This window comes from Lemur catta, chromosome 24 (assembly GCF_020740605.2).
Source record: "Lemur catta isolate mLemCat1 chromosome 24, mLemCat1.pri, whole genome shotgun sequence".
Classification (NCBI taxonomy): Eukaryota; Metazoa; Chordata; class Mammalia; order Primates; family Lemuridae; genus Lemur; species Lemur catta.
This window is the reverse complement of record NC_059151.1, coordinates 3,852,101-3,879,995: the sequence shown is the minus strand read 5'-3', so window position 1 is coordinate 3,879,995 and position 27,895 is coordinate 3,852,101. Positions and strand designations below refer to the sequence as shown.

At 34.3% G+C, this 27,895-nt stretch overlaps 1 protein-coding gene across 12 annotated transcripts in view; it reads left to right on the top strand.

Moving 5' to 3' along the window:
- MAPK10 (mitogen-activated protein kinase 10) overlaps positions 1 to 27,895 on the top strand; it is a 263,304-nt gene that overhangs the window by 212,202 nt on the left and 23,207 nt on the right. For 7 of the 12 annotated variants that reach the window (XM_045536763.1, XM_045536761.1, XM_045536759.1 and 4 more), the window contains 5 exons: positions 3,510 to 3,639; positions 5,771 to 5,829; positions 6,674 to 6,812; positions 7,528 to 7,693; positions 10,113 to 10,184. In XM_045536763.1, coding sequence (XP_045392719.1) covers positions 3,510 to 3,639; positions 5,771 to 5,829; positions 6,674 to 6,812; positions 7,528 to 7,693; positions 10,113 to 10,184 — 566 coding nt within the window. Of the gene's footprint in view, positions 1 to 3,509; positions 3,640 to 5,770; positions 5,830 to 6,673; positions 6,813 to 7,527; positions 7,694 to 8,753; positions 9,346 to 9,448; positions 9,481 to 10,112; positions 10,185 to 17,298; positions 17,371 to 27,895 lie in introns of those variants that run through there. The other 5 variants (XM_045536760.1, XM_045536770.1, XM_045536766.1 and 2 more) reach the window with 4 other exon arrangements.

Sequence of the window (27,895 nt, the reverse complement as noted above, 5' to 3'; positions counted from 1 at the left end):
ATTTAATACGGTAAATGGGTGCCTGCAAAATCACTGGAAGGGCTGGAGGAGTGGGCTCTAGTCTGAGTCTTCTGGAATGACTCCCAGACACCAGAGAGCTGAATCACCAAGGAGCTCCCACTTGTGAAAGTGTCCTAAAACCACCAGATTTCCAGAACGTACAACCAAAGCTGTGATTAGGGAATCATAGCCCGGGAACCGCGCACTTGTTGCTTCTGCCACTGCTCTACCATCGTGCTGCCAACTGGGGACTGGACCCTGGAGTCCACGGCTGCCTCTGCTTCACTCATCTTCTCACCAGGAATCTGGAGAATGACATGAATCATTGCTTCAAAAGAAAACTTCTTATCTCCATAAGACCTTGCTTATCAAACAAGAAATGCCAGAAGATGACGACCGTCCTCACTTCTGCCTTACAAATCTCTCATAGATACACCCGCAGGACCTTATTGGAATCCAGCGTGCTAAGCTGCAAAAGCCCTGGGAGTTGGACACTTAACTCTGAAGTCTCTCTAACACGGGAAGGAATGACATAATGGAGTCAAATGGAAGTTCAGTGAGCCAAACCACAGTGTTCCACCCGACTGCAGATAGGCAAAAGTTCTTATTTTCCTTAGAAGGAAGAAAGGGATTATAAGAGACACCTTTGAACTTCACATTATTCCTTGTGTTGGTTAGAAAAAAATACCCTGTGAGCCATTAAGATAATACGCAATGATCACTGGGATTAGGGGGTTCGTTAAAAACACATCATATCAGATAGCTTATTAAAGTGGTAAGTCAGAGAACCGTATGGCTATAACGTATCTAGATTTTTAACAAAGCTTTTGCCTTCTTTCGCTATGTTTTATGGTATCATGAGACAAACTTGAAAAATGTGGTCAAGAAGTTGGTACAGTTGAAGGGATTTATAATCAGTAGAAAGACTAAAAACTGGTGATTAGTACATAGATGTCCAATTGTTGCATATGCTGTAGGAATTTAGTCTGCCCTACATTACATAATGAATCTGGAAAGAACATTGAATTTAAAAATAGCAATAGCCACCATTTACTGAGTGCTAACTCTAGGTGAGGCCCTATAGATGCATTATTAACTCTTTTACTCCTTTCAGCAATCTTGTCAGGTTGTTATTATCTCCATTTTAAATATGAGGAAACAGATGCCAGAAAGTGTAAATGACTTGCCCATAACTACATACCTAGTGAGCAGCAGAGCTGAGATTCATACCTAAAATTGCTTTAAGGAGGAGGTACTAGAGGGAGGGAGAATGTCACATTTCTAGGAGAAATTGGCCAGTCATTTGCCTACCAAGAACCCCCAGAGAGTGACATTTTCTCAGTTACTCCACAGGAGGTAGGGAGGATGTCCCACTACCTTGCATGATCTGGTCAGTATCTCAGGGACTCAGACTCACATAGAGAAGCCTCACTAACATCTCACATATAAAATCAGATGCTGATTTATTAAATCATGAGAAATGTTACAGTCAGGCTGACAAAATGTGAGCAATATTCCTACATACATGTTCTGAAAGAGAGCCTGGTTAGTAGAATGTTGCCTGCAGAGGACAGATTCAGCCCAAGGAGACTCTGATCAGATTGCTAACTGGCTATAGTCTCTGGCAATCACAATATGGGTGTACCGGTCTGTCTGGCTACCTGGATATCTGGACCTACTTGGGGGCTGGTGGTGGTGGTTATTAGGCTATTAAGTATGAAATGTCCTGTTTCCTAAAGTACTAGGTTAGACAGCTGGTATCTCTGACATTTTGCTTTGAACACTTCTTGTTTTATTTTTATTGTGAAGGTACATCCTCATTCTTTTAAGAGCACAGTTTGGCTTGTGATTATCTTTCAAATTTTTTTAGAGCAATTTTTGTGAAACCATGGATAAGTAAAAAATTCATGTTACTTTCAAATGTGAGTTCCATAGTGGAACCAGTGCTGCACAGACAGCTCAGAATATCAATGAAGTGTTTGGGAAGGATGTGAGTAATGAACACACAGTACATTGATGGTTTGAGAAGTTCTGTTCTGATGATTTTAATCTTGAAAATGAGCCATGTGGGTAACCTGAGACCAAGGTGGATAATGATGAGCTGAAAGCTGTAGTGGAAGTGAATTCATCTCAACCTACGCATGAATTAGCAGCAAGGTTTGATGTTACTATCCCAACAATATTGGACTATTTGAAACAAATGGGCAAGGTAAAGAAGCTGGATACATGGGTACTGCGTGAATTCAATGAGCATCAGAAGAGAAATCATCTTGAAGCTTGCCTTTCTTTGCTGCCATGACATAAAGGTGAATCATTTCTACACTGTTATGTGTGATGAAAAATGGATTCTTTTTGACAATCACAAGTGTTTCACACAACGATTGGATAAAGATGAAGTACCGAAACACAGTCCAAAACTGAATATCCATCAGAAAAAGCAAATGGGGTCTGTTTGGTGTCCAGCACTGGTATTATCCACCACAGCTTCATGAAACCTGGTCTGTGGATTACAGCAGATGTCTACTGCAACCAACTGCATGAAATGATGAGGATGCTTGCGATTAACTAGCAGAGATTGGTCAACAGAGACACACCAATCCTCTTGCAAGACAACGCTCAACTACATGTTGCACAAACAATGCTGCTCAAACTATAGAAGCTGGACTTGGAAACTCAAAATCACAGAGATGGGGAACAAACATTTTGTGAGTGCATCATTGGGTATGATGGCAAGAGGCACCCCTCTCACTTTCTCATGTGACCTCCAGACCCATGTATTCCGAGTACAAGAGAATAGTGCCATATGTTTAGATTGCTTTTTCAAAGCATGGTAAATTATCATTCTCAAACAATTTGGAAAGCTTCAAATGTTAGAAGCATTTATTTTTGTCTTTGTATTTAAATGCAGTTATTTATGTTTCTGAAATTCCCTCTGATTGCATTTTGTATTTTGAGCTTTGTTACTGTTAATGAGTGCATTTTGATCATCAACCACCTGTGCTTTCATAGCAATTAACGTCACATCTTAAAAACCGGTCCTTGTGAATGAGAAAAGAATAAATGTCCATTTAAAATAACCAAAGAACAATGGAATTTTGTAGCCAGAGAAAACCTAAATATCATATATTAATAGATTTGAAACTCAAGCCCAAAGAGAATAAATGATTTGTCACAGTCACTTGGCCAGTGGGAAATTTGAGCACTTTTCTTTCTTCTGTTTTCCTCCCACTCGCTGATGCAATTATATGCTGTACTTTTGGCGAGATCTCCCATTCTTCCTCTTCCTCCTTCTAGCCCTTCTCTTCTTTCTTCTCCCATTAAGTGGAATTTTTTTTTTTTGCAAGTCATTCATATCTTTACTTACAGTCTGATTGGCGTGTGACCTGAAGAGACAGAATATGAGTAGGATTCCAAAATAGTATTTTCTTTACCCACATCCTTAGTTGGGTAGGCAGCACTTCTAAGGGATCCTTTGTTTTTAATTCTGGGTTGCTCTTGGCTCTCTGCAGTGCTGCGTACGATGCTGTCCTTGACAGAAATGTGGCCATTAAGAAGCTCAGCAGACCCTTTCAGAACCAAACACACGCCAAGAGAGCGTACCGGGAGCTGGTCCTCATGAAGTGCGTGAACCATAAAAACGTGAGTTTTGTTATTTTTAAACCTTGGCAGTGGGAGGTTGTGAGATTGGAGAAAAAAAAAATGTGTCCCAGTTGAGTAGGAAAGGCTTTCTTTACTTTGCAATTTCTACCTCTTAAGATTGTTTATCCTGCCTGTATGCTAAATTTGATTTCATGGTCCTCGTGGTAGCTTTCTGCTTAAAAATCATCTAAAAACCATATGATATGGAAGGGCTGAGCTTTATAGATATTTCCCTGTTAGGAAACCAAATTAATCAGAGAGCATGTTTTTTAAAAAAGAAACAAAACAAAACAAAACCAAAAAACAAATCAAATCCCCTCCCTACAGAACAATATGCTACATTTCTTTATAATTTAAATTTAATTACTAGCAGGTGAAGGTCTTTATTCATCGTGTTATCTCCTTTTTGTTTTAGCTGTAGTCTGGTGCTGGCCTCCCACTGTTCCGTGTACACATTGTGTATTGGCATCTTGTTGTTCATAGGGTCGGGCGAAGATGCAATTACATGTTCGCAAAGCACTTCAGATCAGGATCATCAAGAGCTGTTTCTCCTTGGAACTCAGCTGGGTCGACCATTATGGGACTTTCTCCCCTTCAGAGTCTCAGCTCTTTCAATCACAGGCAAAGGCCTAGGGAATTCTTTTTTATTTTTTTTCAAAATAAACTTAATTTATTTATTCAACACTTAGAAACAATCAAACCTCCTTTAATACTAGAAATTCCCCAATTCTTCAAAATTAAAAGCTGCAATGGCTTTTAAGACTACATGGAATCAATGTTTCCAGATTATATACTGTCTGTAAAATTCAGTATTAATATTTCGTTCATATCTAACCTAATGGGCATCCAAAGATTTTAACAATATCCTCCCCAGCAATCCTACCTTTCCCAGTCATGCTTAATATTCAAGTTTCAATTTTTGGCCCAATCTATTAAAACTTTTTCAGCATTTTTCCTTTTTTCAACCAAACACAGTTTTACTCTACCTATGCCTCTAAGTAACTGGGGAGCTACTTTCAAAGCACTGGGCAAGCCACCACCAGAGCAGTGGGATAAATGCCGATGATTCGGATAACTGCAGAAAATGGGATTTACCTTCCTGTGGCTTTCTCAAAACCAGGGAAAGAAACATATATATCCTGTACTATTGTTGTGATTTGTATGCTTGATTTGTATAGCACATAAATTTCTCTTTTCCGCTAGTTTTCCAAAAATATTAAAATATCAGAAAGCACTGATTTTTTTCTAAGTTTTCAAAATGATTATGAGATTTTTCACTCTATTTCATAGAAAAAGAAAACCAAGATGCCAAATTTATGAGTTAGGCAATAAAAAAGTTTTTTTCAATAAGACATAGAAATGTTTTAATTTACAAATTACAACGAATCAATATGAAGTCAAAATCCACAGTTACACGTTCATAAAAACTCCACACGTCATCCTCAGACTAATCAGTTTCTGTACAAAGATTTATAGATGTCCAAGTATGTAGTTTTTCTTGAGCGCGCTACAGAGTTTAGAGAGGAAGCGCAGAATCTGTCTCTTCATCAGTTTCTCCAATGAACTGCAACATTGTCACCACTGAAATGTACAATCCTAGTACCGCTTGCTCTACTCCCTGTGAAGAGCTGAGTACTTGTTCATGGCTTTCATCCAAAATCAAATTAATGGTCTGGTCAAAACCTCTCAGGGTTCCCACAATCATTCCCCTATCAGAAGTAATAACAGCAAGAGCTCGGTTGATGTAATTCTCCAGGGCAGACATCATGCTGTTCTGCCCGGCAATTCCTAGAATTCTTTCTCTACCCCAGTTCTTCTTAGCAAGGATAAATGGAGAGAATTGATTATTTTAATAATGCCTATTATTAATAAATAAATTATAATAAACATATTAAATATATTTTGTGACATATAAATATATAATACATTATAAATTAAATTTTATTTTAATAAAAATATAAACAATTTTATTATACATCAAATTATTGTCAAATATAATAGCTATCATCACTCTCTACAAAGTTCTTGTTAAGTAGGAAAATAAATGCTTAAATATACTTTTAAAATAATTCATTCTCTCTCTTTTTCTTTCTCTCTTTCTTCTGTCCCTTCCACTCTCTCTCTCTTCCAGATTATTAGTTTATTAAATGTCTTCACACCCCAGAAAACGCTGGAGGAGTTCCAAGATGTGTAAGTAACAAAACTCACGAAGGAAGGAAGAGCACAGCACTCAGATAGCTCTAGGGAAAATGACATGCACACACACACACACAAATAGATGAAATCCCTTGTAGAGAACAAAGGTAGGTAAGAGCTGGGATCAAACGACAGGGACCCAATCATAAGTGGAGAAGATTCTGCTTGTGCTGTTACTTCCAATTAATAGAAAGACATGTCTGCCCCATTCTGGCCTATGGCTCAATGTACGTCACTGTTCCATGTTCTTGGCTCAGTCAGAGAAAGCTTATTTATGTATTATCATTAATTGATTCCACGAGTTTTCTAGAATGAGTCAGTTCATCTCGAGAAATAGTGATAAAAGTGACATGATAAAATTATCTTTATTCTTTATTTCCATTTTTGTGGTGCCTTTGATTCTGCGCAAAAAGAGTCTACCTAGAAGCATAGTGATGATAAGCAGAGGAGAGGAAGTGATTCCCTTCCACATTATCTTCTTTAGCACAGCTATGTTGAATTTAATGGGAGAAATGATTCAGAGTTTTTTTCTTGCCTGTAATCATAATACTCAGGAAAGTGTCAAGGGTATACAGGGAAAAGTGAGAGCAAGATGAAGGTAAAAAATACATGAGTGTCAACCACATGCTAATAAATGCTGCTTCTATTAGCAACCTGGTGGTAGAGTTACTATAGCTAACACACATGCAATACTTGGAAATTTTTCATATTCTTGCTTCAGTCAAAGGCAGAGCTGGGAAGTTCAGAAGACTTACAAAGTTAGGTGAGGATGATGACTAAATTGGAGGACTTCATAGATCTTGTGGCCTGGAACTAACATTGTGGATTTACCTTCTAGTTACTTAGTAATGGAACTGATGGATGCCAACTTATGTCAGGTGATTCAGATGGAATTAGACCATGAGCGAATGTCTTACCTGCTGTACCAAATGCTGTGTGGCATTAAGCACCTCCACTCTGCTGGAATTATTCACAGGGTAAGAACACCTGCTCCAGAATTCTAATTAAGATGCTTTCAGAGAAGAGAAAGAGCAACTGCAGAGTATTTTCTTTATGCTCGGGTCTTGGTCAAATACAATATACTTCCTCATTTCTTTGATAACAGGATTAGCACGTAGTTCACTGGTATGTAGAAGGAAGTTCTATCTGTACTGTAGTTGATCTTGTTTAATGTTATGTTTCAGCTCACTGGGAGGCAGCTTCTGACAAGCCTCATGCTTTGTAGCTCCTTGATTGGCAGAGGTCATGCATGCTGTTGGAATAAGACAATTCATTTCCATAGACAGCTGCCCTAAACTGTTCTTCTGTCAGACCTAGAAATGAAACATAAATGAAAGATTCATATTTCTCCCAGGAGAAACCCAACAGATGACAATAAATGACATGTTTTCTATTTTTATATATATTTTAAATGTTTTTCTATTGTTTTCTTTTCCCAAAATGAGCCTAAATTGTAAAAATGTTAATACAATTCTCTTCTGGGTTTAAAAAGCTTTCTGGGCATATTAAAAAAAAATGCAAAAACTAACTGTTACCTTCTTTGTAGCAGTCATCAGTTGCCTCGTGTAGGAATTTGCAGGCCGGGGGGGACCCCGTCAGTGCTATTGCAAGGCTGTTTTGTTGATGGAGTCGATGAATCACATGTTCCATTTGACACTGGCTTTTTAATGTCTTCCCTGTTCCCACTGGCAGGATTTAAAACCAAGTAACATTGTAGTCAAGTCTGATTGCACATTGAAAATCCTGGACTTTGGGCTGGCCAGGACGGCAGGCACAAGCTTCATGATGACTCCGTACGTGGTGACGCGTTATTACAGAGCCCCCGAAGTCATCCTGGGAATGGGCTACAAGGAGAACGGTAGGGACGCCCCTGGGCGGCACCATCCAGTACCACGTGTAAAGTGGGTGCACGTTTTACATAGCCAAGACTCATGTTCTCTGTAATGTATGTGGTTCTTTTAAATAACAGGGCTGCCAGCTTTCATATTCAGAGTTTTTTTAAATACTACTGGTAAGAATCACTCATTAAAAATATGAAGAATGTTTCTGAGAAGTAAGCTTTGCTGGAAGAGCACTAAAATGCTAAAAGCTAAAAAGAACTGTAAATGGAGTCTGATGAAACAGTCAAGTGGATACTGATTAGCACACACGCTGCAGCTACGGAGAAACATTGCCATTTGGGTTGCAGCTCAGCTCAGTGAGTGTGAAAACAGGAAGGAATCTATCTGTTGCATTTAACCGTTCGGCTTCTATGTCGTGTCATAGATTGATGACTCTAGTCCTAGGGAAAGAGAGCTAAAAAGATGCCACAAATCTTTGGCGTGAGAACCTTCATAAACACTAAATAGTCAATTTGAAATAATCTAAATTATTTGAGTTGAATAAGAATTTCTTTAGTACTTTAAGCTGCTCTGTAAGTAATATTTAGAGTAGCAATTGCCTAGTAAATCTTTATAAATTCCAAAAACCGTAAGAGGGGAAATATTAAATTTGATACTACTGCTTTCATAAGGAGAATCTAATATTTGTGAACACTTTAAAAGAAAGGGTATGGAAAGAATCTTCAAAATATATTACAGTTGGATTTTAGTAATTAAAATTAATTCATTAAACACCTGTTAGAAAACATTGCAATAAGTTATTTTGATGAGAATATTTCTTATAAGTAATGAGCCAGTATATTAAAAAACATATACAATATAGTTAGGAGTTAAAATGGTTTTAAAGTAGGATTGTATATATGTACTCAAAGTACCTTTCATATTTATTTTTATATTCTATTTAGTTCCTAGCAGAATATTTTTATAAATTCTATAAAAATAATCAGAATATTTTTATGTACAGGTGCTACAGGGAGGGTATTTTATGAAACTTCCCCGGCCACTGAAGTTTACAGAAACTTCTTTGTGTACTTCCAGATTAGAAGACAGACAATACTTCTGTGCATTTGAACAGAAGAAGGGAAGAAGTCAGCTCTTAAGGGCAGGTTCACCTTGGTGGGCAGTGTCAAAGTTCTGGTACCTTTTGACTCAGAAGAGATATATCAAGCCCTCCTCCCACATCTAATTTATTCAGAAAAGAAGATATTTATACACATTCTCCACAAGAGAATGTATTTTTAAAAAGTCAAAGGGGAAACAAAGAAAAGTCAAGAATCAAGAATGTACAGGGGACCGGAAGGGAGGTACCTGAATTTGCCTAGTTTGGCTTTGGTGTTAAAAATCCCTCCTCCTTCCCTCCCTAGAAGGAGTTGCAAGTTGCTGTCTGGGTGTTTTGGCTTCTGTAGTCTGTGGAGGGGGCACGCCCGGCACCCCTGTGCTGGTCTCCCAGCAACGGGAGGAAGGTCATCATGCAGAAGCACCTGCTTGCTCCCACTTCAGGCATGCCCCGCCGTCCTGTGCACCTAACCCTGCCTGCCTTCCCCACGGAGCAATTCAGCCTAATGTTTCTGCCCCAGAGTCCCCTTTGTCCTTAATCAAAAGCCAGTTGGAAGGGGTAAAGGTCGGTAGAAGGTAGAGCATGTTTGCCTAACGAGTGTGACAATTTGGAAATAAATATATGTCTATAACAATTTTTTAACACCTTTAATACTTTTTTTTCACTTTACTTCCAGATGACATCTTTATACGTGTGCTAATTCATCATATATCTTTTTTTCTTGAAATATTTCAAATAGAAACTAAAACTGATGTTTATTTACAAAGATAACTTCTGAAGGAAAAGCTAAGTCCCAAATACCAGGGATTCCAATTTTTCTGCCTGCAAACTCTAGTCCCAGTCATTTCCTAGTTTCTTGGATTTGGTTCAATGTACCTTATTTTGGACCCCAAAATAAATAAATAAATAAAGGTGGTCTCTTGTTGCCCTATTACATGTAAATGAATAGAATAGAAGTGGGAACAGCCAGCCCTACAGGTTAATATTGCTTTTTCTGCATCCAGCAAATGACATCAAAAACTCCTCAGTCACCTGTCACAAGGTATTTTGGTTTAGCTGCTTTTCCATGTCCCGGGTATCACCACTTTGTGGCACTACTGAGGCAATCTAAGGCACCAATAAAGCAATTGTTTAAATGTTAATTTGAGTTCTCATACTAGACACTGTTAATGTAATAGCGTAGTGCTGGTTTTAATTCATTTTTTGGCCAGCTTTTGGTGGGAGGTGGAAATTGTACCTTCTAATCAAACTGTTCTTTTTCTTCCTCCTTCAGAAGTCAATTACCTTAGTTAACTTTACTTTCCTCCCTTTTCTTCACTACCCTCTCTCTCCTGTTCTAGTGGATATATGGTCTGTGGGATGCATTATGGGAGAAATGGTTCGCCACAAAATCCTCTTTCCAGGAAGGGACTGTATCCTTGTGCCTTTTGCTACAGCTTTTCCTGTTTTGTTCTCTCTCCCTTTAAACACATAATGATTTTACAAGGAGAGTAAAGATAGAAGCAAAGAGTTGGGTAAGTGGTGTCATTATAATAAAAAAAGTGATGATTTCTATAATCTGACCAGTACTGAAAATTACCTACCACAATGATTTCTTTTCATTAAATACTCAATGGGCTTTTTTCTTCTTAAATTATTTTCTTGCCTGTAACTCAAAATAGGAATGCTGTCTTTTCCTTTAATAACAGAGGCCACTAGACCCCAAATGAGTAAAATATATTTATTTTTATAACTAGCAAAAGAAGTCACTATTTCCAAGTCATTTTCCATCTCCATTCTAAAACTATTTTATGCTTCTGCAACATTGAGGCATTCTCCTTGCGGACATCCTAAGCTTCTATCTATGGTTTCATTGATTTAAATTACTCTTGACACTATATCGAATCTTTAATAGGTCATATAGCGTATCCTCCTCAAATAATTGTAATTATTCAAATTGCTGGAGGTCAGGTGAGTTTAGGGTTGTCTCACTTGATTTGGAGATGTGACATAAGCATAGATACTTGTTTTTCCAACCAAATTTAGAATTTTATAAAGCAGTGTTGATTTGAGTTCTACCACTGAGCCCTGTCATAGATTCCATCAACAATTTCTTGGAGAACCATCCATGATTTAGAATTAATAGATGAGCTGGTATATTTCTTAAATGGCCAAAAGTTCACTCTCTAATAAAGGCACACGTTTGGGTTTATAGCATATAGATAGTAATGTTTACATATTAATATGAGAATGTACTTTCATAAATACAGAGGTACCTTGCTAACAAACGCTAGTGCAAATCTAATTACAACAATATTTGACAACTTTAGCAATAATAATTCAGGATTGAATTTAGAATATTGATTACATATGAATTTTTTGGAAATTGACAATGGACATATGGTCCACAACTCTTATTAACCATTCTATTTGATTGATAAGAAAGCTCTATTAAGGAAGTCTTTTATTATGTAGGAAAGATTATGGTTTTTATTTAAGTAGAAGAAAAGACCAATAGTTCAAAAAGTTGGCTCAATAAAAAGTTGACACTATAATGAACATGAATTTAGGCATTTATCCATTCTGCTGGATATTAATGAGATATTCTCTAAATTCTACTAGTAATGTAAGAGTAATGACATATTCTAGAACTTCACTGCCCACTGAGGTATACTACTAGCTGCATGTGGCATTTCAGCACTTTAAATTACAGCTAGTTTGAGTTGAGATGTATTGTATGTGTAATATGCATACAAGATTTCTAAGATATTTAAAAAAACATATAAAATATATCATTAATAATTTTAATTGATTATGCTTAAAATGATAATATTTTGAATGTATTGGGTTAAGTACATATGTTGTTAAAATTAAGATTACCCATTTCTTACTCTTTTTAATGTGGATATTAAACTTAAAATTACAGATATGATTTGCATTTATGACTATCATTTTTCTTTTGGACAGTGCTGGTCTAGAACATGAGATAACCAAATGGCAGCCTCTTATTTACAGCCAATCTTAAAGTCTTGAATCACTGTTAGTTCCATGTTCCTTTGGTATCTATAGTGTGAAGTTCCATTTTCACCATCAAATTTCATATGACTACTTAGGAAAATTTACTTTACATTACTTGTTTATACTTTGGAGATCCATTATATACCTAATGTAGCTGATTTGAACAATATTATTCTCTACATTCATATTTAAATGTACTGATTTTGTTCAAAAGTAGAAATTACTTTCTTTATGCTTTTGCCTTTGGGGTATAACACATTTTAGACAGTAAAAGAAACCTCTCAATCAATACTCAGTGTGAAGTTGCACAGCCACATTTCTGTAATGCACATTTCATAGCATATATGTTGACATAACATGGTGTGTTGTATTATTAAAAATTCTTAGACCCATGCTGACTTTCAAGTTAGAAAGTAGTAAATACGCCAAGTTCATTATTTTCTTTACATAGTCCAAAGAAGAGATAAATCAATGACTTGACTTTAACTTTCACTCATGTTTTGTTCTTTCCGTTAAAATTTGCAGTAAAGCAGTTTTTACAATGCTTTCTTAGAAGTTTTTTTCTAAGAACTCTCCAGTTACTCATGCCCTCCACCCACCTCCAACCTCAGCCAGGGCATGCCACCTTCTTGATTACCAAGGGCTCCTGTAATACCAGTGTACTTTTCATAAGCTCTTTTCTTAGCCTGCATTCTTCAACCTTTGTTTTTTCCATTCTACTTTAAATGTCAGGACCTTCTTTGAGCAAACCCTGTAATGTTCCTTCACCTAGAGTTCTTGGCCAGAGTTCTCTGGACATGGGTGACGTTAAAGACAGGCACGCCATACTCATTTGAAAATTCCAGACCTCAAGTATAGTATCTCTAATTAAAGCGGGCAGTTGGACTGCTGCAACACCGCCTCTTGCCTTTCCCTCTGAAGAACAAGAGATTTCGATTAGAATGAAGAATATTAACATATAAGCTTGCCAGGGAGCCAGGGTATTAAGGAATATGTGAATGGTTTTCCAAAAATATATTTGAAGAAATAAAGAAAACAACTGAATGCCTTATCTTTTTAAATCTTAAATATGAAAATTAGGAAGGATAAAAGTAAAATAAACAAAAATTGGTGGGTAAAGATTGTTATATCCATCTATTACAGAGATATTTCTTAATCCTTCTTACCTCTTTGAAATAACCTTGCTTACTTCCTAATAAACTTTTGCAACTAATACCTTACTATATAGTCAAAGTTTGTTCCTCAGCATTGAGGCAATATGTAGTTATCTCAAATGATATAAAATTTACGGCTTTAAATAAAGTTGGGATGTAAAAATTCAGTAGGTATTTTTTCATATCTATAAGCAAATTGCAGATAATCACAAACATATTTTTAGAAATAAAATTATTTATTATTTCTTGAATTTGTTTAAAAGAATATATTTTTACCATTGTTTGCCTACTACTTTTCTATTATTATTTTATGAAAATATGAGTGAGACATGATTCATTAGAATGGGAACTGGAGATTCTGAGATTGTAAAGAAGTAAAAGCAAATTTAATAGGTAGACTCAAGAAGAAAATTTTTCTCTGGTTTCCTGTCATTAGAATATTTAGCATTCTGTTCCATGAATTGTTTATTTTTCTACTTAGATATACATGTGCAAAATATGTACATTCTTATTTTATTTATACATATAGGTAGTCTTATAATTCCATCTTTGAACTAAAGTTTAAAATAAATGTATTATTTTTGAAACATAAAAATTTCAAAGAAATGTTCTCATTTTAGAAAACTATATTAAATCTTCTTGCTATTGTACTTTGAGGTATTCATTGAAAGAAAATCTATGAAAGCACATTCTCTAAATCCTGTGCTAAATAACAGCATAATTAGGTGTGTTAAAGAGAAAGGCAGTGTAGTTTCAGAAATTGTGTTAAAAGAGCCACATAATCTCCTAGATAGGAAACATTTTCCAAGTTGCTGGATAGAAGTTCATGTAATCCAAAAATTACTTAGTCACGGATCATGATCCAAGCCATTAGAAAGAGTATGAAAATAGCCATATGGTGCTTTATTTATTTAGATTTAAACACCAGGGCCTATATTATTGGCTAGAAGTAGAAAAAGGACAATTTAGTCTTAGCTAATTTCTGACAAATAATATGAGATTTTCAGAGGTCCTCACTCAGAAAATTGATAACCGTATTTTAGTAACACCAAAGCTTACTTAACATTTCCCCTAAAAAAAAGTGACTCAGTATCTGAGTGTTACAATTGCAAATGAATTTACTCTCTTCCTGTGGGAATACTGATGAGGAGAGGGAGGATGTGATGAATCAAAATCATAAAAACTGCCAGAATTCTACTTGGGCAGCATTAGTATGCAGAACTCTATGGAGACCCAAATGCTGTATCACATTGTCTCAGAGAGCACAGAATCCAGTTTCCAATGGTGATCGAATTTGCTAATAAATTCAAAATCTATGCACAATCAGTATTCACTGCATTATCTTGAAAATTTCATAAAATAATCTAGTTTCACCTTGATAAACAGAAATATAGAGATATTATTAATATATACTAATATATATTATGTTGGTATGTATATGTACTAGCATATGTATTAGTAGAGAGAAGGCTTACCACTACTTCCAACTCCTTGCCCAAGAAGATTTAGTATCAAATCTTTTATTACCTATTTCCTGTTGGTTGGGATGTCAAATTCATAAAATTTGATATAATGGCTTTATCTTGAACAGTCCTATCTTGAGTACATAAAAATCCACATAAATTTTTGTGCATATATTCCACTCTTATAATTCAAGATGACAAAGCTTATCATTTCCAGGCACAAGGCTTAGCACTTAGTTGACGTAAGAATGGATACTCTCTAGGAATAGTGAATGGTGAGTAAAGTTAAAATGGAAATTAGAAAGGTTTCCAGGGTATTATCACCCAGAAATATACATTCAAATAAAGAAAATGGAATTCAATTTGTACATCTGAAGTTCAGATCTGAGTTTATGCTTCCATATTATTTTTTATGCAAAAGATTTGTGATCTATTAAGTCTATTTTGAGTTGTGACCATGAAGATAAATTTCATAGAATGTTCTCATTTTACTTTGGAATTTCAGTATCCCACAGAACCACACAAAAGAGGACTGGGAGATATACCAGTTATTAAACCAACAATGGCCTAGAACCAATTGGGATTAAAGCACCATAGGGACTAGGATTCCATTTAGGCCGTCTGTTATTGTTGATGCTGTTGTTTAAAGCCATACGTGAAGCACAGTAAAAAAAAAAAAAAAAGTGATTTTAGTCTGAAAGATAAAATTGTCCAGTTGTAGGAGAGGAATGGTTCAGGATTACAGGTTATATTCACACATTTTTAATGTTATTTGGATGAGGAAACAGAGTAATTCCTGTGATTCAATATGTAGGACGTCTTTCTAAGTATTAGCAGTTTCAACAATAAAATGAATTACCTAATGAGTGGTGAGTTTTCATCATGGGAAAGATTTCTTAAATATATATAAACATATAATTACATAAATGTATAACAAACCTTTCTCACATATATTTAATTCCTATATAGAATTTTAATATATATGTATTTAATACATGATGACACATAACTAATATTTATTGAGGACTTACTATATACTAGGCAATGTGCAGGGATCTTTGCCAGGCATAATCCTTTTAACTACTTTAAAAAATTCTACATTATAAGTATTATTTATCATTGACATTTTAGGGGATAAAATTTGAGGTTCAGAGAGAAGTAACTTGGCCAATATTACGCAGTGGAGTTGGTTCTGCAGCAGAAAAAGATAGGTATCTGCCAGAGATATTGAAGAATGTATTTTTGTGCTAAGTAAGAACTAGAAATAGATGTTTTCGAAGTCCCAGATAGGTTCATGACAGAAACAGTTTTTTCCTAAATGTTTGAATGAAGACAGGCAAGAGAAAACACTGCATATTGAGTTATTAGCTCTCTATATTTTTTGTCTATCTCTTCCACAATATCTACAAAAAGACAGATACACTGTAAATAGCAACTTAGTCAGTCTGGTCACTTTGGACGGTATGATAAGAATACTTGCGATTTAAAAATAAATATGTTTTCAGAGATTTTTTTCTTTTTTCCTTTAATCAAGGATTCTCACAATACCAGCCTCTTGTGAGACAGATTTTGCCTGAAATTGCACACACATTAATAATGAAGGGATGCACAACTGTTTGCTCTATCTTTCCCTGCTATTTTTGCATGTCACTTGCTTTCCTAAAATGAAAGCAAAACACATTTGCTTCTCTGGGTATGCTCATCACCTTCAAAGCTGTAACCATTTCTTTGCAGTGATCACTTTGTTTAGGTATTAAATCAAACAATGGAAACTTTGGGTTTAACCTGAGTGAGATTTTCACATTGGAAAGAATCTCATGAGGAATTCTTTAAGGTCACTGCCAAATTACAAGATGTAATTTGAAAAGTAAGTGCAGAAAAATGATATTGTGCTGCTATCTTAATGCCTTTCCCTATTTGCTCGCCCTCAACATCCCTTATTATTCTAGTTTTTCCCCCCCCCACAAGAATGACCTCTCTTTCTGACTTTTCAGCAAGAACAAGTGAGTAACCAAGTAGAGTTCAAGAGAGAGATTTCATTTTCTTGCTTCACCCTTCCCCATTTTGCCTCTCCCTGAGTTCCACTCTGGCCTGGCTTCCTGGTTTTAAGTTCTGGATGATACCTGGCAATAGCAGAGAGACCATTGTAATTTCACCTTGAATTCCAGATTTCTTTTGATTCTCAGTCTCAGGAGAAGTGTCAGCTCTTTGGTCATGTTGTTTTTTTCACGTCTAACCATCCCATTTGGAAAGCCAGCATTTCTTACCATTGTACAGCAACCATGTTTATGAGACTAAGACAAGGCTTCCTGTTCAGAAACATGCTCCTTTGGTGAGAGTCAATGAAACTGAGCCGGCATATTCCAAAACATTCATTCTTGAACTGGCATTTCACTTCTGGAAACTTAATTCATCTTTATCAATAAGAGTAAAAATGTGTTTTATAAAGGAAACACTTTTGAGGTTGCCGGCAGCTCAGCTTTTCTCTATTGGTTTTTAAAATACGTATACAAAAAGATAAAAAGGAAACTGGTTTGCATGTTTCCCATATTAATACTGTCTAGAATAATTTACAATAAAAATCAGTAGTATTCTAGTAGATGAATGCAAATTAGACCTTTTAAATAAGAAACAAAATTAATCGTTGAATTATAATTGCTAAGTAATATTAATATTCATGTGTTAGGTAGCATTGGGTAGCATTGCTAGTTCAGTAAGATGGCAGAAAAGGCCTTGGCAGTCTGTTCTCCCCTTTTCACTGTTCTAAAACACTGATGATTATGAGACTGGCCTCTCAGTCAGTCAGTGAAAGGGCAGACTGTTGCTCTGTGGCATGGGTAGCCCACTGTTTTCATTTATTTGTTGTTCTATTCCTGTGTTCTTGTTTATGTTCATTTCATTTTTGTTTTCAGTTGACATGTGGTCGGTAGGGTGCATCATGGGAGAAATGATAAAAGGTGCAGTGCTGTTTCCCGGCACTGATCGTATCCTTCTTAGCAGCCAGTGGTCTCTACGGGTGTCATTCTCGATTAATTCCCTGTTGTCTCAAATGCAATACTGCCGATGGTACACATTCACTGCCCTTAGAGGGTTTCTGTGAGACTCCAATGTCAAATATTTACAGGTTGGCATCATGGTAGAGTAACTTTTTCTCCTAACAAGACTTTATGTGAATAACACAGTATCAAATAAGAGAGATTTGACATGATGTCAAAAAGTCATCCTTAATTCAGTCCTATCAAACTAGTAACATTGATATACTCTTTATTGCTTTTCATTGTTGTAGACGTTTCAAAATTAAGATGTATTCATAGCTAGATAATAAGTAACAAAGTCTTTCAGTTTTAACACTGAAGATTGATACTTTCATATCCTAACAAATATTCAGTTGGCATGGAAATATTTAATCAGATTCATATTTACCTGCAAATACAATTGGGTTATTTTAACATATATTCAGAAAGCATGCCTATGAGTTTCATTTTAAAATTGATCACCCTCTTCTAAAATTCTTTTCTCATTCACTTTATGGGAATAATATCTCCAATTTCTTCTCTTATTTTCTCCATATTATTAATAAGTACAATAATTAAAACCTCATTAATTAATAATGATCATATAAAATATCTGAAGAAATACATTTAAATCACTTGTATAAGTAAGCAAATAATTAACAAGTAAATATTCCAGAGGCTCTGCAGTATTAAATGGATATGGATAGTATGTGATTACTATATGGATGTGTAATGGCTCTCGACATAAGAATCAAAAATAACTAACTCCCTTAAGTTAGTTAAATATCCCCCTACACTTATGCAGATGTTATGTCTTTATCCTACTAAAGGTAAAACTTCCACTTAAAAGATACAATTCAAAAATAAAATTGAGCCTATAATAATGGGGTTTTAATGTCTAATTAGACTAAATCAAGTTGCTAATGTAGAATATCTATATCATATTATGATTAGCCATTGGCCTTGTTTCTAACACCTATTTTACAATTATTACTGTGTCTATAATGCAATGTGCCAACTTGAATTTTTATATATATATATATATAAATGGAAATGACTGAATTAGGCACTCAATTTTTGTTGAATGAAAGAACTTAAAATGTTTCATTCAGGCAAAAATAAAGCTACTGTTTTTACTCCTGACTTCATGCTAAAACCTATTTTCTAGTCATATATATGACATACTTTTTTAAAAAAATCTTTGTGTTATCATTTTGGCTTCTATATATACATTTTGTTAAATGACATATATAATTTACCACATTAATGTTAGTGCTATTTGAAAGTATGTTGGCTTGATAAAAACTAAATTACTTCATATTTCTAACAAAACAGGTTTTAAAATTCTCAATGAATTATAAACTCATGTTTTGCCTTTGAGCATGAATGTGAAATAGTCCTTAAGTTTTGGCTAATTTTAGAGAATTTGATAAAAATAGGCTCAATTTGTTAATGCTGTACTCTTTGCTTTTCCAGAAGTTCATTGCAGTTGAATAATTGATGACTGAAATGAGTATTTGCCTCCTGTAAAATTAAAATGATTCTTTTACATTACTATTCTTAAATTTTGTATTAAAGAAAATTAAAACATATTTCCACAACTGAATTATTTAATGCAGTTTAACATTTCTTAGAATTGTTTTCTGGGAGAAGTTGCTTTGGTATCATTTTTTAACTTGGGTATAAAAATCTCTTAAATATAATGCTTTAGGCCCCTGATGGTGTTGCAGGGTCATGTTGGGTGCCCTTGACATTTTGATATTGAGTTCTTTCTGGAGCTTTAGTATGGAGACACATTTGCAAATTTCTTGGAGGATAAAGAGAAATCATATTCTCAAGTGGCCTGTGGTCTGTTAATGATTTCAAACATGTTGGTTAAAGTTTTAAATCAGTCTTTTTAAAGGAAACAAATTATGAGCACTGACTATCACTAAGTTGACCTCTTAAAGTGCAAGATAGATTATTTATTTTAAAAAGTTCTCTGTTATTAGAAATGACTTATCTGAAGAGAAAAGAAACTTATCTATTAGTTAAATAAAGACTTTAAAATGGAGCTGGAGATATATACCATATATATATTATACATCTATATAATACATTGTAAGGAGTCATATTATTTTAAATCAACATATCCTCATTTATTTGAAGGCATTCTCAAAATAGATGATTTCCAAAAGTCCTCACAAGATGAGCTATGGTTATGTTTTTTTAATACATAAACTCAACAGCAAAACTTAAAATATTTATAAGGTCTCATATCCTTTCTCTTTCATGAGGAAAAAATTTGACATATTATTTTTAGTAGTGAGAAATTTAGATAGCTAGTTTTTTAAATTTTATATGCTAGTTTATTAGCAGATACTTAAAAAATCTATCTGCTAATTTTGTTCAATCAAATATGTTTTTAACTTCTTACAGAAGAATCAGAATTCAACTACTGAGGTAATTTTGGGGAGATACATAAAAAATTTCATCATAGCTCACATTTTTACTTTAAGATTACAAAATATTTCACATTATAAAAATGAGTTAATATTCTAAATGTATAGCTTTTGAAGATTAATATTAATAAAATGAACACACAGATACTACCACTCAGTTTAAATAGAACATTACCAATACCTTCAAGTATTTTTGTGTGCTTCAGTCTAGCCCTATCCTTCCTTTCCCCACAGAGAGAATCACAGATTCCCTCAGTCCTAAATATTTATCCTAAATATCCTAATAAACACATGAACCACAGTCCTAAATATTTGTTATACAATCTCCTTGACTTTCCTTATATTTTTACCACAGGCATATTTATCCTTTAGCAATGTATGGTTTAATTTTATGTATTTCACATACCATACTGTCATTATATCTTGTGAATTGCTTTTTTTTTAAAAAAAAAAAACCAACATATCTTTTAAATTTATCCATATTTATGGATTGGAAATAGTTAACTCATTTTCATATTCACTATGAATATTCTACATATAACTCATTCTCCTATAAATAGACTTTGGAATAGATCCAGATTTTTTATTTTTGTTTTTGCATTTATAGATAATGATGCTATGAATATATGTCCATATGCTATGATATATGTTACAAGAGCACATGTGCAAGGTTTTCTTAATAATAAATGCCTGGGGTCATAGATACACACATTTTTAACCTTGCTAAGTAACACCAAATTGTTTTCCAAAGTAAAAGCATATTTTTTATTTTTCTTTTGAGACAGTCTCACTCTGTTGCCTGTTTATATGTAGCTGTCTGTTCAACATCCTCATTAAATTTTATTATTGTCAGATTTGTTTTTAAATTTGTTACTTATCTCTTGGATATAAAATACCTCTTCACTGGAGTTTGAAGTCACGTTTCCTTGACCACAGGAGAGACTGAGCATCTTTTCCTGTTTATTGGCCATTAGTATTTTCTCTTTGGTAAAGTGTCTTTTCTTAAATAGAAAAAAGCCATTTTTTTCTATTCTGTTATTTTTTCCTATTGAATAGTAGGAGTTCTTTATTTCCTGATCTGGCACCCAATCTTTGTCAGTTTTACATGTTGCAAATATCTTCTGTCTGTATTTAGATTATTTTCCTGTTTTATTTGATAGTCATTTTAGAATTTGGCAGTCTGTTTCTTTGGTTCATGTATTTTTCTGTCTTAAGAATCCTTTGGTGTCTTTATATTCTGTAGTAATTTTACTATGCATGTTATAAAGTCTAATCTTTTACATTTCATCCTTGAGTTCACTTGGAATTAATTTTTTTGTGTATGTTTGAAAGAGAGATCCACTTATATTATTACAGTTTCATTTATTGACTAGCTTATTCTTTCTAGCTAGTTATAATGCTGTCTCTCATGTTTCCACATATTAGGGAGAAAAATGTTAAATTCTGGGCTTTATATTCTATTCCACTGATCCGTTTGTATATCTCTGCAACACTAATACCGTCTCTTAGTGAATACAGGGTATACAATGCACTTATAGTAGGGTAGATACCCCTCCTTTTTTGTCTTCTTCAGAAGTATTTTGACTATTAATGCACCATTGCTTGTCCATAAACATTTTAGAATTAGTTTGCTAACTTCTACAGAAAGATACCTGTAGGTATTAACGCTGGAATTGTATTGAATTTAAAGTTCAATTTGTAGAAAATGCTATTTTAATTAAGACCATTTTAAAAAATCTTTCTTTTGAACATACAAGGACCTTAGAACATGTTAATTTAGATCATTGCTATCCCAATTTAAATATGCTATTGATGTTCAGTATTTTAGTTCCCCTTTTTTAGGATCATAAATCAATAATATTATAATTTCATTTCATACAGGTTGAGTTTGTTTAAATTCACCCTTTTGATTACCATTTTCTTGGCTTACCAATACTTCTTACTATTTGGCCTTTTAAATATTTTGAGAATATTTTCTTTCCTCCTGAAATCTTTGATAATAAAACCCTGTTTTTTATTGGATTTCCTTACTTGAAAGACAGTTGAGTTAGCTACAGAATTTTATATTGAAAGTCGTTTTCTTCCAGCATTTTAAAGATATTCTTGTACTTGCCTTTTCTTTCCAGTGTTGCTAGTGAATAATCAGCTGTCAGTGTAATGGTCATCTTGGGAGATAGTTTGTCCCTTTTCTTCATTTGGGACTCTTTTCTTTATCTCTGGTTATCTGCTGCTTTTCTACCATGTGACTAGGTGTGGATTTCTTTTTATTTATCTCCTTTGAGATTCATTGTTTCCTGGACTCCAACCTTTCCTCAATTACTGGAATTTCTCAGCTCTTGTTTCTTTGAATATTTTCCTTCCTTCATTCTTTATATTATCTCCACACAAAACTCTGATTGGACATAAATTTAAACATTCATTTATTACACAAATGTTTTTTGAGTACTACTGTGTGCTGGGCACATTTTGTCTTCAGAGGTTTATCAGTCAACAAAACTGACAAAAATTTTTATCATCATAAAATGTACAAGAAAAGGCCCAGTATGTTAGAAGGGGGTAACAGCTACAGGATAAGAGGGATCAGAGTGCTAGGATAGAGGGCAGGGATTGCCTCCTTCTTCCTTTTTAAGTTTAAACCTCAAAGATTTTGTCAGCTATGCTTCATGTGTCATGCTTTCCTGACCTCATATAAGCTTGACTGCCCCTTCTTAACCTCCGTTGTATGTGGAGTTATACCCAGAAATGAATGTAACTTTCTAGAGATGGTCTCATAGAACAGAGTACAGTGTCCCTAAACTTCTCTTAAGTATTAAATAGATTCTATTTTCTGTTAGCGTAGGCTGTTTGCATTAGCTTCTTTATAATTTTATTTACCAGTTTGAAAAGGACTTTGATATTTTTCAGCTCTAAAATAGAGATTTCAAATTATATGATATCCAAGGCCTCTTCCCATTTTCAAAATGCTATCACATGCAGATAGAGTCAGAATCTAGCATTTGTGAGGTGAGATTATCATGCAGTTGGGAGAGGGTGCGATTTACAAAAAAGAATAAAAATCACAAATATAAAATTAGGTACACTGTCTTAAATGAGAGGCCCCAAAGATTAACCTTCCATAGCTTAATGAAAATTCTGCCACTGTGATACATATTTATATACCTTGGATTTGCTTTTATGTGAAATAGCTCTCCATTTTAAAGTTTAAAGTAAAGATAGATCATAATAGAAAATAGATTTATGAGATGAGATAGATTGTACTAAGATACATATGCATCAGGCTTCACATATCAGCCTTTGGATATTCCATGTCCCATAGTATTAATATCACACTAGCGATTTGCTAGTGCCAGTGTACATATGGCCTTTTACTTAATTTGTCAGCTTTAAGTTTTTGATGTGTTTTGGCTTATAATAGATCCTCTTTCTGTGCTCATTTATAATGAAAACAGATGTTAGTTACAATTGCACATTAAGTCCCATATTCACATTTCATGTTACCAGAATTTGAGGGGGATGTTTGAACGGAAAAGAACACTTTCACATTAAAAATCCCCTAAAAACCTTTTTAAAGGAACAAAACAGGCCGGGCGCGGTGGCTCACGCCTGTAATCCTAGCCCTCTGGGAGGCCGAGGCAGGTGGATCGCTCAAGGTCAGGAGTTCAAGACCAGCCTGAGCGAGACTTCGTCTCTACTAAAAATAGAAATAAAAATTATCTGGCCAACTAAAAATATATATAGAAAAAAAATTATCCGGGCATGGTGGCGCATGCCTGTAGTCCCAGCTACTCGCGAGGCTGAGGCAGGAGGATCGCTTGAGCCCAGGAGTTTGAGGTTGCTGTGAGCGAGGCTGACGCCACGGCACTCACTCTAGCCCGGGCAACAGAGCGAGACTCTGTCTCAAAAAAAAAAAAAAAAAAAAGGAACAAAACAACTCAAAATATAACCATGAAAATCTAGGTCCAATACTCTGTCATATATATTTATATTTCTGTCCTTATTTTTACAATTGTCCTTGGAAGTAAAAGTTCTTTTAAGAACAGGTTTTATCATGAAGAACTATAATTACTGAAATACATTATCAAGTATTTTGAATTTTATACTGAATAGCTTTTGTACTTTCCATGGGTAGTACTCCATGGGTAAATAGCAATATATGTTAATAATTTCAATTCCCTCATAGATGATGATAGGCTTAATCCTTCTCCCTCTACTAGGAGCCTACGTGTGCCACTTACTGTACTTTCCCCTGGACTTTGCAGGAAAGTGACATGGGGGAAAAAATAAAGGTTAGGATTTTTCTTTCCCTTAAATATTCCCAGTTGAATGACCCCCAAGTTTTCCTTAGCAAATAGATGTGGAATAATCTTTTGGTGAATTTGAACCTATTCTAATTTGCATCATAAAACTGAAGCATATGAGTACTTTATTCTTACATCTAGACTTAGTAACTCACAAGAAACTGTTAGTATATTCTACATTGGCATTTCTCAAAATATAATCCAGGGACCATCTGGATTATAATTACCGTTGGTGTTTTTTATGATATCAGCCCAGACCTATGGACTCAGATTCTTGTAGATCAATGAGAAGAGAAGAGAGGGATCTGTGTTTTTCTAAGTTCCCTATGTTATGAATATTCAAGTTAGGGAACCACAGTTTCATATTATGATGCCTAACGCATGGCAGATGTACCTCCATTTCCTTTTTGCACATTAATTGCAGACACTACTAATTGATCACAGCATTCTTTCCTACAGAGCTAATGTAAAGCCATATAGCTGTACTCAGCATTGTGCCTAGGCAGCTGGTTGGCTTGCAAGATAAAATATCCTCTCCTGGAACAATTCTATACAGACATTGCTATTAGGCAATATTATCTTTAAGATATAGCTAAGAATATAGAGGCTAACACTGATATTCTTTAAGTTGTGAATAGAGGTCAGAACATTGTTGCACAAGGATTGGATATAAGGCCTAGAGCAGAGTAGAAAGCAAGTAAAAAAAAAAACAAAAAACATGAGGGTATCAGTTCTGCAAATTACATTCATAATAACAAAAAGTAATCAGTGACAGAAGAAAACATAACAAAGAAGATACAGTACTTTAAAGGGCCCAGTAGAATGAAGTCATTAAACAGCTCTTTATGATTACACTTAGTAGCTTCTGAAGGCTTAAATGTGCGTAGTATAAATTGTGTTCATAACTATGACTCAAGGTATCCAGAAAAGGATAAGTTTTGTAAGGGGCCTGTGCAAATAAGAGGCCCCAAAGATTGACTTTTTCATACATTACGTTCAAGGCATTATTATTTTTAGAAAGTTTCCCAACCAAGGAAGCTAAAGTAAGAGAAGTGCTTGAAATGTAAGTTCTTAGCTAACTGACAATATTAACTGTAATAATTTTCAGTCTGAGGATTTCAGGTACTCATCTTTGCTATTCACACTTACTTTGTTTTATTCTCTTATTGCAACAGTATTTATTGAAGACCTTAGTAATCATCACATGTGCCCATTATCTTGTCATCATACTCTACTTGTAAAATGAAACGTTTACAATATAACATTTTATTTACTGAATTTAGAATTATATGAGGAAAATTTCTGTCAAATAATTCTTAGTTAATGTCATATTTCCATTTGTATCCAATGCCTTTGATAATTTATTTTGAGGGTGATACTTTCTGAAACAGTACATCAAAAATATAAAAATAAATGTTTATCTTTTTTGACAACTGCACAGGTCGAGGGTCTATTAAATATTCAGATCCTTAGTCCTATGTGGTAGAACAATGATGACTTATGGGTATTCTAAAGCAAATAAATCCTTTTATAAAAATAATTTTGCTCATTCTTTTTAAAAACAGGTTTACCATGTAATTAATATTTAATGCTTAAAATCTAGTTAATATTTTATGTATTTTAAAAAGTGTAATCATTGTGGAAATCTGAGGATTTTTCTCCTTTTAAAAATCACCTTACTTCTATATAAATTAATTTTTTTATGGGAAAATGTTGACTTGATAGCCTAGTGAAGGAGCTTCAGGGACATTCTTCAGGGAAATTGCCTGTGACAAAACATAAAATCAATTTTATGGCCAAATAAAAACAAAACTTTTACCACATTAATTCCAAATTTGCTCTTTTCCTTATGGAAATTACTTGGAACAAGCAGTGAACTTGGAAACAGAAGATATGACTTCCAGTCTTGGCTTATATTTGATTAATTGTGATTATAAAGAAAAATCATGTGCTCAGCAACTAAGTCAGACCTCATTGTTCATGTTAGAGTCCTATGAACATCTGGAAACCAAGTACTTATCAGTTAAATGTGTACATGTTTATGGGAAGAAAAAACTTGGAATAGATTGGTTAAAACAAAGGCACTGGCTTTTAAAGATAGCTATACCTCTTTTTTCAATATGAACATTTATTTCATTGACAATAATAGTCTTCCCATTCTTCTTTTTGTAAACTGTTGCATCAAGGAACACAATAGTGTTTTCACTTGAAAGCAATCTAAGCTAGGAAAGTACCCTGTGTCTTTAGACTAATTATGATTTGTGAAAAGAAACATTTTAACTAATTCTTATTTAACAAACTCTAGAATATTTGACTCCCCTTAAACTTTACTGTAAAAATACCATTTTTTGTTTTGGGAATGCTACTTTTTTTTTTTCTTTTTGAGACAGAGTCTTGCTCTGTCACCCAGGTGTAGTGCAGTGGCGTCAGCCTAGCTCACTGCAACCTTCAACACCTGGGCTCAAGCCGTCCTCCTGCTTCAACCTCCTGAGTAGCTGGGACACAGGTTCATGTAAGGAAACGGATAATTTTTCTATTTTTAGTAGAGATGGGATCTCTCTCTGGCTCAGGCTGGTCTCGAACTACTGAGCTCAAGCAATTCTCCCACCTTGGCCTCCCGGAGTGCTAGGATTAAAGGCATGAGCAACCACGCCTGACTGGGAATGCCACTTTAAAAGCAATTAATTCTTTACTGAATAACTTTATAATTCTAGCCAAATGTAACTAGAATACAATAGTGTATTGGGATTATTTTGCCTATTTTGTTAAACGACTTCTTTACTGAAAATCTGACAGTTTTTTTTGCCTCTATTTTAAATTCAACACCAAGACTTTAGAGTTCTAAGAAGTCTGACAAATGATTAAAAGATGGATTGGTGGGGCGTGGTAACCTAACTATATTAAATAATAGGCCTCTTTTCATAATTTACAATGACAAGCACTTGAGTTTATTTAACTACACTAATATTTTCTATTTAAATATGTCTAAGTAGTTATAGGTAAGCCTATATCCATCGTATTAATGTGGATTTTTGTCTAAGAGTAACTTGTTACTCTAACCTTATATAGTATTTGTCTTTATTTACAGTGATTCTTACTACTATATTCTCATGCACACAGTAATTTAGATAAACTTTTATTGAAGTATGTTCTTGTTTATTTATTGCTACTATTCTGTAAAAGAATGTTCTCAGTTTTTCCTGCCCTCATGTCATTTCTTAATAGTCCATAGTAATACATTTTTTCATTCCAATAACTGAAAATATATATAGTAATTTAAGTTTTATTCAGCTAGATTATAAAGGAAGGTAGAAGAGGATTTGTGAATTAATTGATCTTTTTTCAGTATCCTATCTACTGTATTTGCATTATATGCTTATTTTAATTTGTCAATATAGTTAATTTTTTCTTTCATCACGACTGTCAATCCTTTTTTAGTCCAAATAAACTTAAGTAAGTAATAGTATGGTAAGGGTCTTTGGACTGTCACATATTAGATTAGTGGAAATGAATTAATTAACTTAACACAAAGGATAGAGTTGTAGAAGAATAAACAATGTAGGAGAGAACATGGCTTATAGTGGTGGGTTAAGAAGAATTTCTAGGGTCTCTGTCATTCACTAACACATGGCAAGGAAGTCTGTCTGCAATCAGCTGATTCTTCAAAGTATTCATGGGTGATGTTTATCATTCTCAAAGCTCTGATATTAATATATCAAATATTAATGATAGATGAAAAAGAGAATCTCAATCAGT